The sequence below is a fragment of the Pangasianodon hypophthalmus genome, chromosome 8, assembly GCF_027358585.1.
Source record: "Pangasianodon hypophthalmus isolate fPanHyp1 chromosome 8, fPanHyp1.pri, whole genome shotgun sequence".
Classification (NCBI taxonomy): Eukaryota; Metazoa; Chordata; class Actinopteri; order Siluriformes; family Pangasiidae; genus Pangasianodon; species Pangasianodon hypophthalmus.
The window spans coordinates 23,141,714-23,158,655 of NC_069717.1; the positions used below are offsets into that span (position 1 = coordinate 23,141,714).

General features: G+C 41.4%; 1 protein-coding gene across 6 annotated transcripts in view; it reads left to right on the forward strand.

Moving 5' to 3' along the window:
* prdm16 (PR domain containing 16) overlaps positions 1-16,942 on the forward strand; it is a 165,489-nt gene extending 148,547 nt beyond the window's left edge. For 2 of the 6 annotated variants that reach the window (XM_026925895.3, XM_026925898.3), the window contains 10 exons: positions 265-418; positions 844-2,365; positions 2,516-2,603; positions 5,003-5,172; positions 5,330-5,407; positions 8,449-8,618; positions 8,801-8,972; positions 11,100-11,321; positions 12,403-12,574; positions 13,413-16,942. In XM_026925895.3, coding sequence (XP_026781696.1) covers positions 265-418; positions 844-2,365; positions 2,516-2,603; positions 5,003-5,172; positions 5,330-5,407; positions 8,449-8,618; positions 8,801-8,972; positions 11,100-11,321; positions 12,403-12,574; positions 13,413-13,547 — 2,883 coding nt within the window. In that variant the 3' untranslated portion in view covers positions 13,548-16,942. The remainder of the gene's footprint in view (positions 1-264; positions 419-843; positions 2,366-2,515; positions 2,604-5,002; positions 5,173-5,329; positions 5,408-8,448; positions 8,619-8,800; positions 8,973-11,099; positions 11,322-12,402; positions 12,575-13,412) is intronic. The other 4 variants (XM_053236326.1, XM_053236329.1, XM_053236327.1 and 1 more) reach the window with 4 other exon arrangements.

Below are 16,942 nucleotides of genomic sequence, written 5' to 3' on the forward strand. Positions count from 1 at the left end.
TAGGAAGTTCTATCCATGGATATAGTTTCAGTAGTATCTGCTGTAATAATATCACTATCAATTGCACTTAAATTCTGGCATTTCATCTTGTAATTACAAGGTATTCAAATTGCCAATGCATGTTTGTATTCCATCCAAAAATATTCTTTATACAAGTGTCAGCCTTTGGTGTACTGGACTGTGTCTCCATAAAATGCTTTTCACATGTTTAACACATGCTTGGCAGTGATTATAATCTGGCTTATGTTTATTTGTTTCCTGCAGGTATTCACAGACCCCAGCAACCTGCAGCGCCACATTCGCTCACAGCATGTCGGTGCCCGTGCCCACACCTGCCCTGAGTGTGGCAAGACCTTCGCCACATCCTCAGGTCTCAAGCAGCACAAGCACATCCACAGCAGTGTGAAGCCATTCATGTGTAAGTTCATGTGTATGCATGCTTGAATAAGCCTCTGATGCAATTTCCAGTGTCCAAAGGTCTCTTAGCTAGCTCCATCCTAAAGAAGTTCCTGAACTTTCTGACATATTTTGACTCAGTATTTTTTCCTGTGTATTTTTTTTTCTTATTTGTGTTTTAGTTCACTTCTGACAGATGTTGGGAGAATGGCACATTTTCTTTTGTTCCCTTCATCTCCCTGTGTAGATAGCCCAAAAGCATGTATACTCTGCCAATTTACATGAATTTATTTGTATTTTATTTGTAAATTCTCTAGATGTATTTGATTAATGCAATTGTAGCAGATACTTAATTTTTGAAATATTAAACAGTATGAGCAACTTGCTTAAACTGATAATGAATTCGCCTGATGAGTCTAATTACAGTATGTTAATAGAATTAATCAGGCATGTGTGTTCTACCAGGTGAGGTGTGTCACAAGTCCTATACCCAGTTTTCCAACCTGTGCCGCCACAAGCGAATGCATGCAGACTGCCGCACCCAGATCAAGTGCAAGGACTGTGGGCAAATGTTCAGCACTACCTCCTCCCTCAATAAGCATCGGCGCTTCTGCGAGGGAAAGAACCATTATAGTCCTGGAGGCATATTCACGCCAGGCATCCCTATGACCTCTAGTCCCATCATGGGCAAGTCCAAGCCGCATCCCGGCCTGAATCATGGTGGACTTGGCTTCGGTGATTACTTCCCGTCTCGGCCGCATCATCCAGGCCTGCCCTTCTCTACTGCCCCTCCTGCATTCCCGTCGCTTTCCCATGGCTTCACAGGGATCTTTCCCCCATCACTGTATCCTAGGCCCACATTGTTACCCCCTAGCCCATTACTAAAGAGTCCACTGAGTAACAGTCAAGATGGGAAGCTTCCTCATAGTCCCCTTGATGCCCCTGCTCTCCCAATGGTCACATCTGTTAGCAACACCAATGGTAATGCAGGTAGTGGCCTTAGCCAGTCAGAGGTGAATCGTGAGTCTAAGCAGGATCTGTCCCTGTCAGACAGCAAGAATAAGGTGAAAATGAGTGACTTGTCTGATGGCAGCGACTTAGAGGATGTTAATACCACCAGCGGCACTGATCTAGACACCACCACTGGCACAGTTTCTGGCTCAGATCTGGACAGCGAGGCGGAGAGTGAGCGAGAGAAGAATCGAAGGAAACACAGACAGGAAAGCAAACAAGAGGAGGTCAACAGCAGTGTAGTGTCAGTGTCCAGCTCAGGTAACCATCCTCATGATCGCCCTTTCCTCTCTTCCCAGCATTCTTTCTTTCCTCCACCTGATGAGCAGGCACTCCCACCTACTGGTGCCACAACCGACTCTATCAAAGCCATCGCTTCTATTGCTGAAAAATACTTTGGGCCAGGCTTTATGGGCTTGCAGGAGAAAAAGATGGGCTCCTTGTCTTACCCTTCCATGTTTCCCTTTCAGTTCTTACCCAACTTCCCACATTCCTTGTACCCTTTCACAGACAGAGCACTCAACCCCAACATGTTCCTAAAACCAGAACCCAAATCACCTCGTGAGCACATACAGAAAATGGCTGCCACCACTGCTGCAGAGTCACCCTTTGACCTCACCACCAAGCCGAAGGAAGTGAAACCTTTCCTTCCTCCCTCCATCAAGCCCTCTAGTGCACTTCTTCCCAGTGGTGAGGATCAGCCTCTGGATCTGAGCATTGGAGTCCGGAGCAGAGCCAGTCAGAACGGTGGAACACCTGAGCAGCGTAAGAATCACGTCCATAACACCAACTGCAAGACGCCAGCTAAAGATGAGCATCCAGTACTGAACCAGTCTCAGAACCTCCACCACCCCCAGATGCCTCAACAGCAAGTGTCCCTTCCGCAGCCTCCTCCACAGCAGCAGCCCTCACTGCACTATGCCAAACCTTCGCCCTTCTTCATGGATCCCATCTACAGGTATTTTCATCCGAAGGGGTCACAGTACAATGTTAAGATGTCGGTCTAGATTGCTGCTCTGTGATACAAGTTGGTGTTAGATTTATATACCAGACAAAGAATCAGAGCGATGTCCTTCGTTCATACGTAACCCTCTGTGTTGTTGTCCAGCAGGGTGGAGAAAAGGAAGATGATAGATCCTGTAGGAGCACTGAAGGAGAAGTACCTGAGACCGTCTCCACTGCTCTTCCACCCTCAGGTATCTTGTACACACATATTTGATCTCTGGTAATGCCATCTCAACAGCATGGAGATGTAGAACCTAAAATAAAGGAATCTGGTCTTTTTGGTGCATTTTTTATGAGTTAAAATCAAAACTTCCATTTATTTGCAGGTATTAATTCGAGTAATGAAACTGCATTTCAAGCTTATAATATCTATAGTATGTTGTTATTGCCCCCAAGTTTTTATCAACTTTTTTATGATGAATCACACAAAGAAAGGATTCTACAAAATTTTTTATTTCTGTTGAAACAAGCTAAACAATTCTAGCTGGTAATTATCTTTAAGATTTATGCTTGCTATAATATGCATATGAATGTAATACCTCTTAAATCTAGTATTGTGATATTGTGTTTGTTCTGTCCATTGCTGTCCACCTTCATGTGTAAACCTACCTACTACTAAACAGTTTTGTTTGAAATTAAGCCATGTTAAGGTAGAAGTGCATTTTCATTGGATTGGATTTTAATCAGAGATTTATGATAATCTTGAAAGTGTACAGCCCTTTCTGCTATTAAGAGTGTGTAAAGTTCAGTTTGTTATCTTCTGCTTTGAAAAACAATCTCTCATTGTTTCTGGTAGCATTTCATACTTTGCCCACCTTTGAGCGATGATAAAATGAAAATATTATTAATAATGACCTTTTGAATTGGAGCAAGTTGTCCCATGTAGTGCTGAAGCACAGCTAAGTTTAGTCAGAGCATTGTTTCTGTGTAGCTCTACTCTGAGGCCCACTGCTAAATAACTTCCTACCATTTTTTTGCTCTGGCCGCCTAGATAATGTCTGCATGTCCATCAGACACTTCCTGTGTTTGTGTGCAGGAGAATGGCCTCTCTTGTTGGGAACTGTCTTATCTGCCCTGTAAATCTGTTCTCTATCGATGCAGAGCTGCCTCCCCCACACCCCGAGCCCTTCTTTCTCCATTTGTCTCTCTCTTTTTCTCATCTACCTCCCTTCTCCTTCTCAGCCTGCTCTCCTCTGGGTAGCATGAGGACAGCTGGGTAGACCTGGTTTGAGGGAGAGCATTGCTTCGGATGTTGAGGAGATGTTTATGATTACTGTCCTTCCCACCTTATATCCTGCACCTTATATCCTCACAATGCAATGGAGAGGAGTGCCAGATATGTATAGCAGATGCATACACAACAAATACAGTATAATGACTTAAAACACCCATACAATAAATGTATCATGGATCATTGATACTAATTACTGTTTAATTAACTATTAGAAAATAGTTCTACAGTGAATAAAGGACTATCCTGCTTATCTAAAGATATAAACAGCATAATAGACATTCAGTGGTCCAGCTTTCTCCTATGTTTAATTGGTGGAGTGATGAAATTAAGGTACTCAGACATAAATAAATAATTTGAGACAGTGTGTCTGTCTCTATGTTTATTCATATTCCAAAAGCAGGAAGGATGTAAGCTGTTTTTGGCCATCGAGACACATAGCTAAGCCTTTGTTCTGTGTCTAATGGGGAAGGGCTATCAGCAAGGGGTATCTTAAACTGCATTGTACGCTTACCGTTCTCGGAGGTGAATAGCTCATTCAGAGGCTTCTCTCTGAGACTTGTCGGGAACAAAGTGGAGGGCTGGGGGCTCCCAGGGGGCTGCTCGAGTGGCTGCTAACGTGGCATAGGTCAGGGAGGTGACTCTTGAACAGCACAATCAAGACTCGACCTTCTGATATACAGCTTCCTCCGGCCTTCCGCCCTGTCTCGTAATGATGCGAAACTTCCTTGCTCTGTGCCAGAGCCCCCGCCATCAAAGTTATTGTATTCGTCAGGTAGCAGAACACAACAAAATATCATCAAGAGGTCATAGTGTGTACCACTAGTGGTCTAGTGGTCATTTTTACAGGCCAAAATAATGGTTGATCTTAGTTAAAGACAACCTCACCAACAACAAAACAATTGTCATTAAAAGTGGTGCAAGATTAGACCCTATATGGTTCAAGTTTCCGAATTAAAGCTCTGTCTATAGGTGCAAGTGCCCTAAAAGCAGTTAGGGGAAGTCCCCACTCAGGGAAAATGCCGTTCTCTTTAGAGCTTTTAAAGTGACTCTCTTTTGTAATGTCCAACGCCATTATTTCAAGACTGACATGGATCTCACATGCACTGAAGCAGAATTTCACATCACATATTCTGTCCTTAAAAATATGTATGTCTTTTCTGCAGGCTTAATGGTATATACTCCTACTATGCTTGAATACAGCTTCAGAGAGACTCTGAAACTACCAATAAGAGTGCTTCATTCTCCTGAAATTTCATACTTCACTGCAGTGTTTTATATGTCGAGACCTGTCATACACCCCTCCAACCTGTCATAAAACATAGGTATTTATCTTATAAGGATCTCCTTTCTTTTCAGGTGTCTGCGATGGAGAACATGACTGAGAAGCTGGAGAACTTTGGCACTTTGAAACTGGACGCTCCCAATTCGCTACAGCACTCCTCACATCACCTCTTTAACTTCCGTTCCCCTCCTCCTTCTCTGTCTGACGCTATCCTCCGCAAAGGCAAAGAACGTTATGCCTGCAGGTAAGCACAAGCCATTTCTCTCAGGCTGGAGCTTCAATAAAGCCATTTTAAATTTCTTCCAGTTCTATTAAACATACCTGCATAGTGGCATTATGCACAAACCAGAATTGCTATGCTCATGATCCGCTGTATCAAAGCCCATTTTCTTCTGCTGCAGGTACTGTGGGAAAATCTTTCCCAGGTCGGCTAATCTTACCAGGCACTTGCGAACACACACAGGAGAGCAACCCTACAGGTAAGCCGCTCAAAACCACTCAGATATAAAGCCCTAAAAGTTTGTCCCCATTTCTGTTTCTAACACAAACCCACACATAGAGGTAACTTCAACCACTTGAGTCTGCACAGTCCACCAATCCAAACTTACTGATGTGTCACCTTCACTTCATAATCTAGCAGTTTATTCCTGCTTGTGACATGCCTATTTTGGAAAACCAAGAGAAAATATTTCACTCAAGCTTGTCTGACACGCAGACACAAACACACCGTAAGAAAAATGGGAACATTTTTGCTGTTTGTTCAGCACAAGCTAGAGGCCTTGTGCTGGTGATGCAGAGACACCCAAGAAAGACAGAATAAGAGGAAAAAAAAGAAAAAAGAAAAATGGGAGCACGACAAAGCGAAGGAAGATTAATTCTGTCTGTGCAGATGTTCTGGAGTTAAAGCGGCAGTGCAAGCTCTGGACAATGTTGGCCTGTAATAGCGCCCTAGAGACATCCTTGCACTGTTTATAGAGCAGCTTAATTATCACAGATTTGGCTACCTTCCAGCCATGCACTGCCCTATTCTGTGAGGATGAGGGTGTTCTGAGAAGGGGGCCTTTGATTTTCTGGATGCTGTGGTCTTAAGCAGGGCATCAGGCTAATGGAGGAAAATTAACAAAAATATGCATATGAAAAAATATGAAATTTAAGGTGCTGTGGAGGTGCAAAGAAGTCTGTATGAAGCATGACTGGCTTCATGAACCATCAACGATTTATGCAACAATTTTGGAAAAGTCTAAATAAAAATGAAAGGGCTTATTATCTGAGGATCCCAATATAATTTACATACATTGTTAGTTGTTTTGTATATATAAAATATGTATATTTTCGTATTTCTTCATTTGGATATACCTTCTGAAAGTTTATTTAAGGCCCTATTTTCCGGGAAAGCGAAAGCAAGTTCAGACAAAATCTCTCCCCTCTCTGAGTTCCACATGTCTACCGCTGTGCTTTGTGGAAGCAGTCAGCGAGATAGAGAGCCTCCCATGGGACATGGTCACTGCATGGTTGGCTCCTTCACAACAATCCCTTGATTAGCTCGTTTAGAAACAATTTACCCTAACAAATGGTAGACATCATCATCATCATCATCTCCCCTCCCCACTTTGAGGGAAATAAGGCTGAGGCGGGCCAGTATCAGAGCTGGACTGCACTCAGCCGTCTTCATGCTTCATTGTAGTAGGTTATTTGCCTTGCTCGAGATGCTATCGCCTCTACTCTTTGCAGGGAAATTGGCCCAGTAGTGCTGACCATTGAAAGACCCCATTCAGATTGTAACGCTCCATGTACAGTCTTTGTAACGCTGGAGGAAAAACTCAAAGATGATGAAGTAATTTAAAGTCCCCTTGGACAGACTAATAAAAATAAACCAAACAGGGGGTAGAAAAGGCCATTAAAGAAAGAACGCTGTCTTGGCATTTTACCATTCTCTATGAACCATGATGCGCCAAGTCTAGAACTTCACACACAGATACACACACACACACGCACTCGTGAAAATAAATTGGAACATGAAAAGAGGCCTGCATCTTGATTCTGAGCACTTGATGACGAGTGATTTTCCCAAAGCAATTAGGCCTGAAAGTCAATCTTGCAAGCCAGCCACAGGAGTGCAGATCGAGCAGGGCCACCCAACAAAAGGGCCACTGTCCGGCGGGGCTCTTGACACGACCTCGCCATCGTGTTTGTTTATCAGCACATTAAATTGATGTTCTCCGGCCCATTCTGGATGGGCTGTCGTCGCGAACAAGCAGGCCAAAGAGACCTACTAGAGGAGCCTAAGCCATGGCCCTCAGGGCTAGTTACTCAGTGCCAGAAACACACTTATACACAGCAGTCACTGAAGAATGCCCATCCAGCCTATAGTAAGTTAATGCTCTAGTTAATACGCTTTAGGCTTCTCTTTAATTTATTCTTTAAATGATTAGACTGAACAAAGAAAGAGAGAATTAGGATCACATTCATCTTTTGCAAAGAATGAGGAAGCTCAGTTTGTTTTGGAATTGGTTTTGCATGGAGGAAATGCTGTTTTTTAAGTTACATATCAACCCAGTTAACAAATTTATATTAGCAGAACATCTTCTTAATAATACAGTTCCAAGAACTTTAGGTTAGGGGAATGTTCAGTCTGCTCAATTTTCTGGAAACATTTTTATGTTTTATGTATTTGAAGAACCTGTTTAGAATAACTGAACATTCTTATAATATTCAGTGTGAGCTGGGAAAGCAGTACTGCAGGAAGCTTTGTTTCCTGGGAGATGAAATAATATGGAGCCGTATCTCCTTTCTGGTGTAAATTAGAGAAGTCTATAAAGATGCTAAGCCAGTGGTACTCAAACCAGTCCTCAGGGCCCCTAAGACTGTCCACATTTGTGCTCTAGCCCAACTCACATAACACAGGCATAGAGCAAAAATGTGGACCATTTGGGGTGCTCTTAGGACTAGTTTGAGAACCACCGTCCTTATCGTCTTTTCTCTAGGTACACCTACATGTTAGAGCAGCACTAGAGGCAGTGCCATTCTCAGCCACAGGGTGGAGTAATTCACAGCACAGCTTTCAAATGTTACTCAGTGAAAGAAAGCTGCTTCACTAAGCACATATGCAATTTACCAGTCATCAGACAGCTGTGAATATGTGTGTTTTAAAATTATATTGTCATATTTGGACTTTTATTCTGTAAGTTACATATTTATAAATGTCAGTGAGTCTGAGTCCCACTGATTATAGGTCTTAGTCATTTAAAACTGGCTTAAGAAACTTAAAAAAAAACATGGAGGCGAAGAGTGCTGCCCATGCTCTGATTTCACTGTCAGAGCTGCAATGACAAATGTGTCCCCACCTAAAGAGCCCAATTGCCTGTAATGTGTTGGCCATGTTTATACTGAGGCATTCGACAGCTAGTGATTGCTGTTTATATAGCTGAACAGGGACCTCATTTAGGGTTCTAATTCTCTGTTTCAACCCCCCCCCCCACCCCCCCCCCCCCCCTGTCTGCGTCCTTGTCTTTCTCTGCAGATGTAAATACTGTGACCGTTCCTTCAGCATCTCATCCAACCTCCAGCGACATGTTCGCAACATCCACAATAAAGAGAAGCCCTTCAAGTGCCACCTGTGTAACCGCTGCTTTGGTCAGCAGACCAACCTGGACCGCCACTTAAAGAAACACGAGCATGAGAATATCCCAGGTATTTATATCTTCTATACACTAGTCAAAGGGTGCTCTGAACTTCTATAATATTGGCTGAAATAATATTGGTGCTATGAAATAGATGATATATGTATGTGTGGAGTTATATTCTGTAAACACAATGAGTAACAGTCTCTGTGTCTGTCTGTTTCTCCCTCTTCTGTTCTGTTTGTGTGGCAGTGAGCCAGCACTCCGGGATTCTTTCAAATTTGGGAACAAATATCTCCTCTCCAAACTCTGAACCTGACAATCACGCACTTTTAGATGAAAAAGAGGACTCATATTTCTCAGAGATTAGAAACTTCATCTCCAACAGCGAGCTGAACCAGGCCTGCAGCTCCTCAGAGAAAAGGTAGAAATGCATACACACACATTCCTGTTGTGTTTTGAAGCTATAGTAACCAAGAGCATAACTCACAGGCAAGATTAGTCTTGAAGCTCAGTTTGTTGTGAGGTTAAAGCCTGCTCCCTAGTGGCTGCATGTGGAATGTGCTCACTATGCAATCCTAAATATGCACTTTGGTTGCACAGCTTTCCCTTTAAACCTGCAGATAAAGGGGTGCAACATTTCAGAGACATATATCTGATATTACACATAGCCCTATATATGCTGGGCAGTTCAGGAAAACACCAAATAAAATCTTTGCTGCCAGGTATGAGGGTGTGTGCATTGAGATCTGTTCAGAGCTGGCTGGCTAAACTCACTCAGATTTCAAGAAGTGTTCTGTGAAGCAGTTTTGCGATGTCTGTGTGAATAAAAACACAGATGCTTGAATTCCTCTTATGGCATATAATGGCTCTGCCCAATTTCAGCCTTGATACCCTGGCCTCATCCAGACACTTGAAAGCTCTCACTCTGCCATCTGGGATCAATAGTCTTGTCCCTCTCTAGAAACGACAAGACTGGCATTTTAATATCTGTAATTCAAATAAGTGCTCTGTTTTCTGTCTCTCTGCAAATCGCTCCCGTCGAGACAGACAAGCAGCTGCAGGATCACTGCTCCTCTGAGTCCTCCCTGCATCATTCATTTCCGTGTCTCTCTATCATCCTCAAAATTTAATTGTCATTCCCTCTGGTTCTTTTAGTTTCTCTGATTCTGTTGTGATGGATGTGACAGTCTGTTGGAAATGACGGCACATTCCTCCACACTTCCTTTCTGTCTGAAGTCCTTCTGCTTTTGTCAGAAAAGAATCAGAATTTGCTCGTGTTTTGGAGCTGGGTGCTGTTGGACTGAATGTGGTTAAATAGTGTGTCCGGTCTGGCCCCCCTTGACTGGTCATGACAGATTAGGGGGGTTGTGGGTTTGAGACAGACCTTCAGGTTTAGCCATCCCTGGGGACCCTCAGATTGAGGCATTTATCTGTGCAGTACATTGATGGAGCCCCACATCTCCTCCCTCCAGCTAAGGCAAACAGTGTTCTGACATGTTTAGACTGAGAGACAAAGCGCAGGTCTGTGGCAGGCCTGTCGATGTCTTCCACACGCCATGGACTTTCTGCTGAGCCAGGGCCCAATTTGATTATAGGATATTTAAGCTCGATGGAAAATGGAAAACAAGCAGTCATTCTTGAGTGTCCCATTTCCTTTTTTTTTCATAAGTCCACTCCTCACATAGCCAGCTGATGCCTCTCTCCTGAATGCTTGTCACTATAGTCTGCTCCGATGGACTGCTCTGAAGGCAAAACAACTTGAGGGGACAGACTGCAAAGGCAGTGAGATCATGACTGTTTGAGGAACTGGAAGGTTTGAAAAGAGCGAGAGAGTGACCAAGTAAAAGTGAGAGAGTAGAAATGGAACGGCATGGTGCTGATAGGTGCTTTGCAGAGCAGCCGTTTTCTGTGGAACTCTGTGGCACCGAGACAGGCTGTGATGATTGGATCTGACCCTCCTGGACTGGCCCGTCTCGCCTTTCTGGGATTAGCTAATTTATCATTGCCAAAACGTCTGTCGTTAATTACACAATGTGTGTGTTTGTCATTCGGGGGCCCTGCATGTTTTCAGGCTAAGGCCTGGCAGGGAAATCACAGGTCATTCAGCAATGATGGATAGTAATTGGGTGGCTGGAACAAGGTACACAGTGGTGATATTCGGCAGTCGGTCTATGACAGTAGATCTGCCATCACAGGCCTCCAAGGCTAAAATAGTCCATCTGAGGAGAGATGGAGTAAGCTCATTTAGTTATATGAGCTTATGTTGTAGTAGTCAAACCTCAGCATACTGTGCCAAATGTACACTTCAGTACCAGGTCTGTATGTAATATCTGTGCTCAGAGGGCACATTTAAAAAAAGGCAAAATGATAGATGTGGAAGTCATGTTTGTACTTGATTGATTTTAATAGATACCATCACTAGTTTTTAATAGAGACCATTGTTAAGAAATGTTCAGGATTTCTTAATTATACTGTATAATCCAACATAAACTGAACTAAATCGTAAGCCATATAATCTTGACCCACATTTCATCTGGGACTTTTACAGGTCAGAAATGACAGAGGACGAGCGTCCTGAAAGCCACGCTGTCACGGACTCCAAGCTTGAGGAGGAGGAAGAGGAGGCGGAGGGAGATGATGAAGATGAGGAAGGCTCACTAACAGAAAAGTCCCAGGACGAGATGACTTCTCCCGCCACCATGGTGCAAGGCACTTATGACGATGATGAGGAAGCCGCTCCGCTCTCCATGACCTACGAACACCCACGCAGGTAAGAAGGATCACACTCGGCTCTCACCTTAATAGATCTCATTCATCTTTCATGTCCACAAGAGCACTCTATCATTCATATGTGGAAAGAAGTGTAAATTATTTGCATGATAAGAAATAAAGTGAACACCATATGATTTTTTTTTCGCTGCATTTGTTGGTTTTCATATTCTCTAATAATGTTTGTAATGGATGAGTCTGTTTACATTACAAGCACAAGAATAAGGGTTCAATCGTTTCTTTTTGATGAATGAAGATGAACTATGGACTGACACACTTTTCCTCAAATAATATTTCTCTGCTCCCTTATTTAGTGATGCCACTAATATTTATCCCAAATCTAACTTTACTTCCAAACTAATATTAAACATAGTCCATAGTTCAACATAACTTGACTAGTGTTCAACATAGTCCACTCTGCAGTGTCCACTACTGTTTCTTATTTTGCCCCCTCTGGTTACAGCCTCCTGCTTTTTCTTTTTAGTATGCTGAATAATTAAAGCAGACTCCGAGACCCAAAAAACCTTTTAATGTTCCTAAATCTCTGATTAAAATGGAGGTACTGAAATTGCTTAACCTGTTAGGGAACATGTTATCACGCATAACTCTCTACCACCCAGTGCTCTATTGCTTTTTCAAAGTAAAAATAAAAAAATAAAATAAAATAAGAGGGGAAAAAAATAACAATTCAAATCTTTTTTCCCCAAATACATCTATTTTTAATTTTTGTGGGTTTTTTTTTGATAATTTAAAACAACACTGTTGAAACTCAAATGTCAAATGATGTGGATTTGATTTTTAAAGATATCAGATATAATAGCACAGCTAAAATGCCAACCAATTTCGGAGATTGCTTGGTTGAAACTAACTGCTGTATGATATCTAGTTGTGCATGGTTGTGTATTACTCTACCGGCATGTACACGCGCTTTGTGACACCATCACTCCATGCCATCCCTCCATTAATACCATGTGCATGCGCCACATAATCATGCCTTATCCGGCTCCAACAGCCGTTCTGATTGGGCTAACTGAGGGTTCCCTCCCCTCTTCCCAACCCCTCGTCCCTCCTTCCTGGTGCAGGTGTATTGAGGAGGATGCAGGCCTGTTAGATCTGGAGCCTCTGCCTGGCTTTCCAAAGGGCCTGGAGCTCCATAAGCCTGCTGACGAGCCGTTTGATGTTAAAGACATTTTTAACACCTCCTTAGAGTCTGAGGCACTGAAAGAAACACTCTTGAGGCAGGCTAAAACCCAGGTATGCCTTTACACCCACCTAAGGCACAAAGTGTGGGGTCACTTCATTTGTGTCAATATGCTGGCTCACTAATTTTGAGAAATGCAGGGTTGGATAGTCGAGGTTATGCTTGAGGTTTATCACAGAACCATCAGCTATAGCGGGATTGCTATTGTAAGATGTACTGGAAGTTATGTTTATAATATACTATATTTGACTGCATTATGAAAAGAATCAAGAATTAATTTTCTCTCCTTTTTCTTACATTCTTCCTATTTTTTAATTTTCGCAGGATAACCAAATAACATTATAATAACTAACACTTGCCGTTTTGTCTTATAACTGTAACACCATAGAGATTCAAAACCACTAACCTCTTGCACAAAGTGTCTTGACTGATTATTGTATGTATATATATATATATATATATATATATACACACACACACACACACACACACATATATATATATATATACTTTTTTTTTTTTCTTTATAATATTCCATGATGCAATTTGAGGTTTGTAATATTTAGATTTTCTACATTCTGTAGAATGGCAATATTACCAGAAGATGTATCTTTAATTTTCATTTCAAGCTACTTTTCACATTTTTCCATCCCAGAAATTAACTCTGCCATCATCCAGGACAGATCTGCCATTCAAACTGCATACGTAGATTTAGCAGATGGGCTTTGGGGTGAAGGAGGCATGTCAGTATTTTTTATTGCAGTTTCAGTTCACCTCATAGCCAGCAGAGGGCTCTACAAATTACAGACTGTTCCTTTAAAGATTTGAATGCTTTGTGGAGTCTGTTAGGTTAAACATGTTGCTCTTTTGTGTGCCCCCTACCTCCCACAGGCTTATGCAATGATGCTCTCTCTGTCAGAGAACAACCCCCTGCATCCATCCTCTCAGAATTCACTAGATGCCTGGCTGAACATGGGAGGAGGCCCTTCAGAAACCAGCTCCTTTCACCCACTCAACCACATCTAAGCCCAGAGAGCAAGGAGACGGGGAGTGGTCGGAGGGAGAGGAGGAGGAGGAGAGAGAATGAGTGAGAGAGAGAGAGAGAGTGGGCAGTAGGAATGGGTAAAGACCACCACGAAGGAGATGCATGTGTTGCAATAGCACATGAAGACCAGTGATGCTTACAGTAGATGAATCACCACTTCGACTGGGAAAAGGGGGGGAGCTTATCTGAAAGACTGTTAGCTGAAACAGAGACGTGAACCAGTATAGCTGTAGATATCTCCTTTCCACAACAGAGAGACAAAAGACTGACTACACCACTCCACTCTGTACAACTCCAGATCTGTTTTAAAGTTCAATCTGCAGTTTTCTCCTCGGAAACTCGATCTTGGACAAACCCCATATATCCCAGTGACATTACAAATCTGTCTCATTCATCATTTCTCATTAGGACAGCCATGCTCGTTAAAGTGACGATAGACAAAAGAAAAAGGAAATGGAAGGTATTTTTGTCATGTATGCTGATCTGATCTGATCAAATCCCCAAACTATATTCCATGCAGTGGCACAATCAGACCACAAGAGTGCATATTGCCGTACCAAGACAGGGTCTGAACAGTTAGCTGAACAGCTTTATGTGTCTTCTAGATGTCTCCAGAAACTGCACTGTAGAACCAATTTACAGAATGGATCAGAATTAACACAATATGTATATATTTTAAAATCAGATGAGCCATAGAAATAAATGGAATCACATCTACTGCTAATCACACCCCTCCTCTTTGATTGTGTTGATCATCATCAGAGTGGTAGAACAGTAGCAATGCTCAAAGCATGGCTGCTCAACTCAACATATCACCTTAACCTTGTTACTGTCATGACTGCCATTTTAACTGTACACAGGTTTTTTTGAAGCGTTAAATTATTCTCCACCCAACGTTCTCATGCATTCGAAACACTCTTTTTTGTATGTGATTTGTTCTTTGATCAACAGTATTGTTTTCTTTCGAGCACATCTGTGCTTTAATTGTTAATATAATTATTTAGTGAAGGACCAAATTTGTATGATAATGTTGTAAGATGTACAAAATGATTTCAAAATTCATAGCAAAGAGTGTTGTGTGCCAAATAACCCTTTTTTTCTTGGACAATCATTTATTTTTATTTCCCACTGGTTATTTTTTGCTGTTTTAGTAGTTTTTTTCTCTCTTGCCTGCTCACTCTATGTATTTGATTTGAGGTGCATTTGATTTCTATTTATTTTAGTTGTTTCATCATTATAGGAAAAAAATGATTCTAGAAAAAAAAAGCAAAGAAAAACTGACCCAGTTTCACCCAGTTGTTGAAGGAATTAAATCTATGACTGAGACTTTTAATCTCATGATGCTCTGAAGGATATTGTATAGAGACCGGTATGCCAAAATGTAAATGACAAAATCAACTATTTTATTTATAACTTTGGCGTCGGCACCAGTCTGTTTGTGTTCATTGTGAGGTTTGTTTTTATTTTTCACATGCTCGACCATTTTAAACTGTACATACAGTGTGTGATGTTGAACAAATGGTTGAATTTTTTTTTTTAATGAATCCTTTGATTAAAGCATCAGGTCACTTGAATGGTGGGGCATTATATTTGTACTGCTATAGTCAGTTTTGCTTTCGATTTTAGTCTGCCCGTTTTAAATACAGAGAAAGAATGGCCGTGTCAGTCTCTCTAACAGCTTCCAGTCCTGTGTGTTGAGTTGGAAACAGCATGCCACTGTATCCAAAACGAATCCAAAATGTGTGTTGGCATCCCACAAACATTCAGCACGAAGCTAAAAACGTGGACCCTGGATGCAACTGTGTTGCATTCTTTTTTTTTTCCATTCAATCTTATTTCTTACAAACATAAGCAGCTGCTGTTAATTGAAGGGGCTGGAATGGGATTAAATCAACAGGATCAAATGGTGAGCTGGGAAATTTTTCTTTCTAACGCTGATATGTGAGTGTAGTTCGGGGTTGAGTAGGAAGCACAGCCCTTAAAACGCGCATGTTACCCAAGTGCCAGGACTCAGGAGTCCTCGTGCAACTCTACTGAACTGTGAATCCAGCGCATGAATCGTACAAATAAACACAACAACGAAACACAAGCTCATGATGAATGTGTAGAATAGATTCAATGTGTTGCTAATGTATCAAACCTCTAGCGTTACTTTTCTTCTTTGGATGGCGATTAAAGAAAAAAGTTGGATCTGTCATTATTACTTCTCCCATCACAGCCTTTTCTTTTACTCTCTTTGCATATGGTCTAGAATGTGTGCAGATAGCACTTAAATACACAGCACTCCTGATCTCTTAATCCTCATCTGTCCCCTAAGTACTGCTTCTAATTTTTTTCCAATTCTCCAAATAAAGCCACTTGGTTTTATACAAGCACTTCAACCACAATTTATACATGAACATTGTGTCACACATTTGGCTAAACATTATGAACCACACATTGTGTACCACCCTCGACAGAGACAATTTACTTCTGTACTATTATAGGGCACTGTTATAGTTATCTGCCACTAGATATTGCCGCTGTGTCATTTTACTTTTTGACATGGTAGCTAGCTGTCCACACCTAAACTGGTCTAGCTGGAGATATTTAATCATACTGCATATGTCGAGGTTCATGATGTCACATACTACTGTAATAAGCAAGCGCTGTAGGTGGAGGAGAAATCGATCCACAACGAATGGTCACAAACTGGTCTCGATATAAAAGTTGTTGTACTTTTCCCCCACTGTTACAAGACAAAACAAATGTAAAACCATAATTTGTTATGGTTCCTCGAAAAACTGTATAGTGTTCAAAAAAAAAAAAAATGTTGCATTCGTCAGCAAATTCGTTTTAAAACATGGGTTTGAATATAGATGGTGCTTGTTTCATTTGGATCTGAGTTGTATATCGCTTCTTTTCTGTTTATTGAAAGAAACTGTTGTGCATGACTTGTGTTTTAGCGGTCATAATGGTGTCCATTTGTGAAATGTGTATCTTAAATTAAAAAGGAGAAAAAAAAGGTCATAAAAAATACTGAATTTGTAGATGCACTTATTGTACATGTGGTTAGGTTAGTAGGTTTGACTTTAAGTCCTGTTAACTGCCTTACCTGCAACAGGCAGATGGTTATTCAATTAAACATTATGCTTGTGGGAGAGAAATAATGAAAAAAATGAAAGGATTGTAGAATAATAATGAAAATTCTGATAATTGCAGTTCTTTTTTTGATGCTTGTGATTATTGAAGATGTACTTTAGAGAAATTTCATGGAAAAGACATGATTCTGATGTTAATTCTGTAGAATAGATATGTATACCAAATGTAATCTTTCCAATGCTATGAAGAATTTATACATGAAATTGATATGCAATAAAAACCTGTGTGCTTTTTA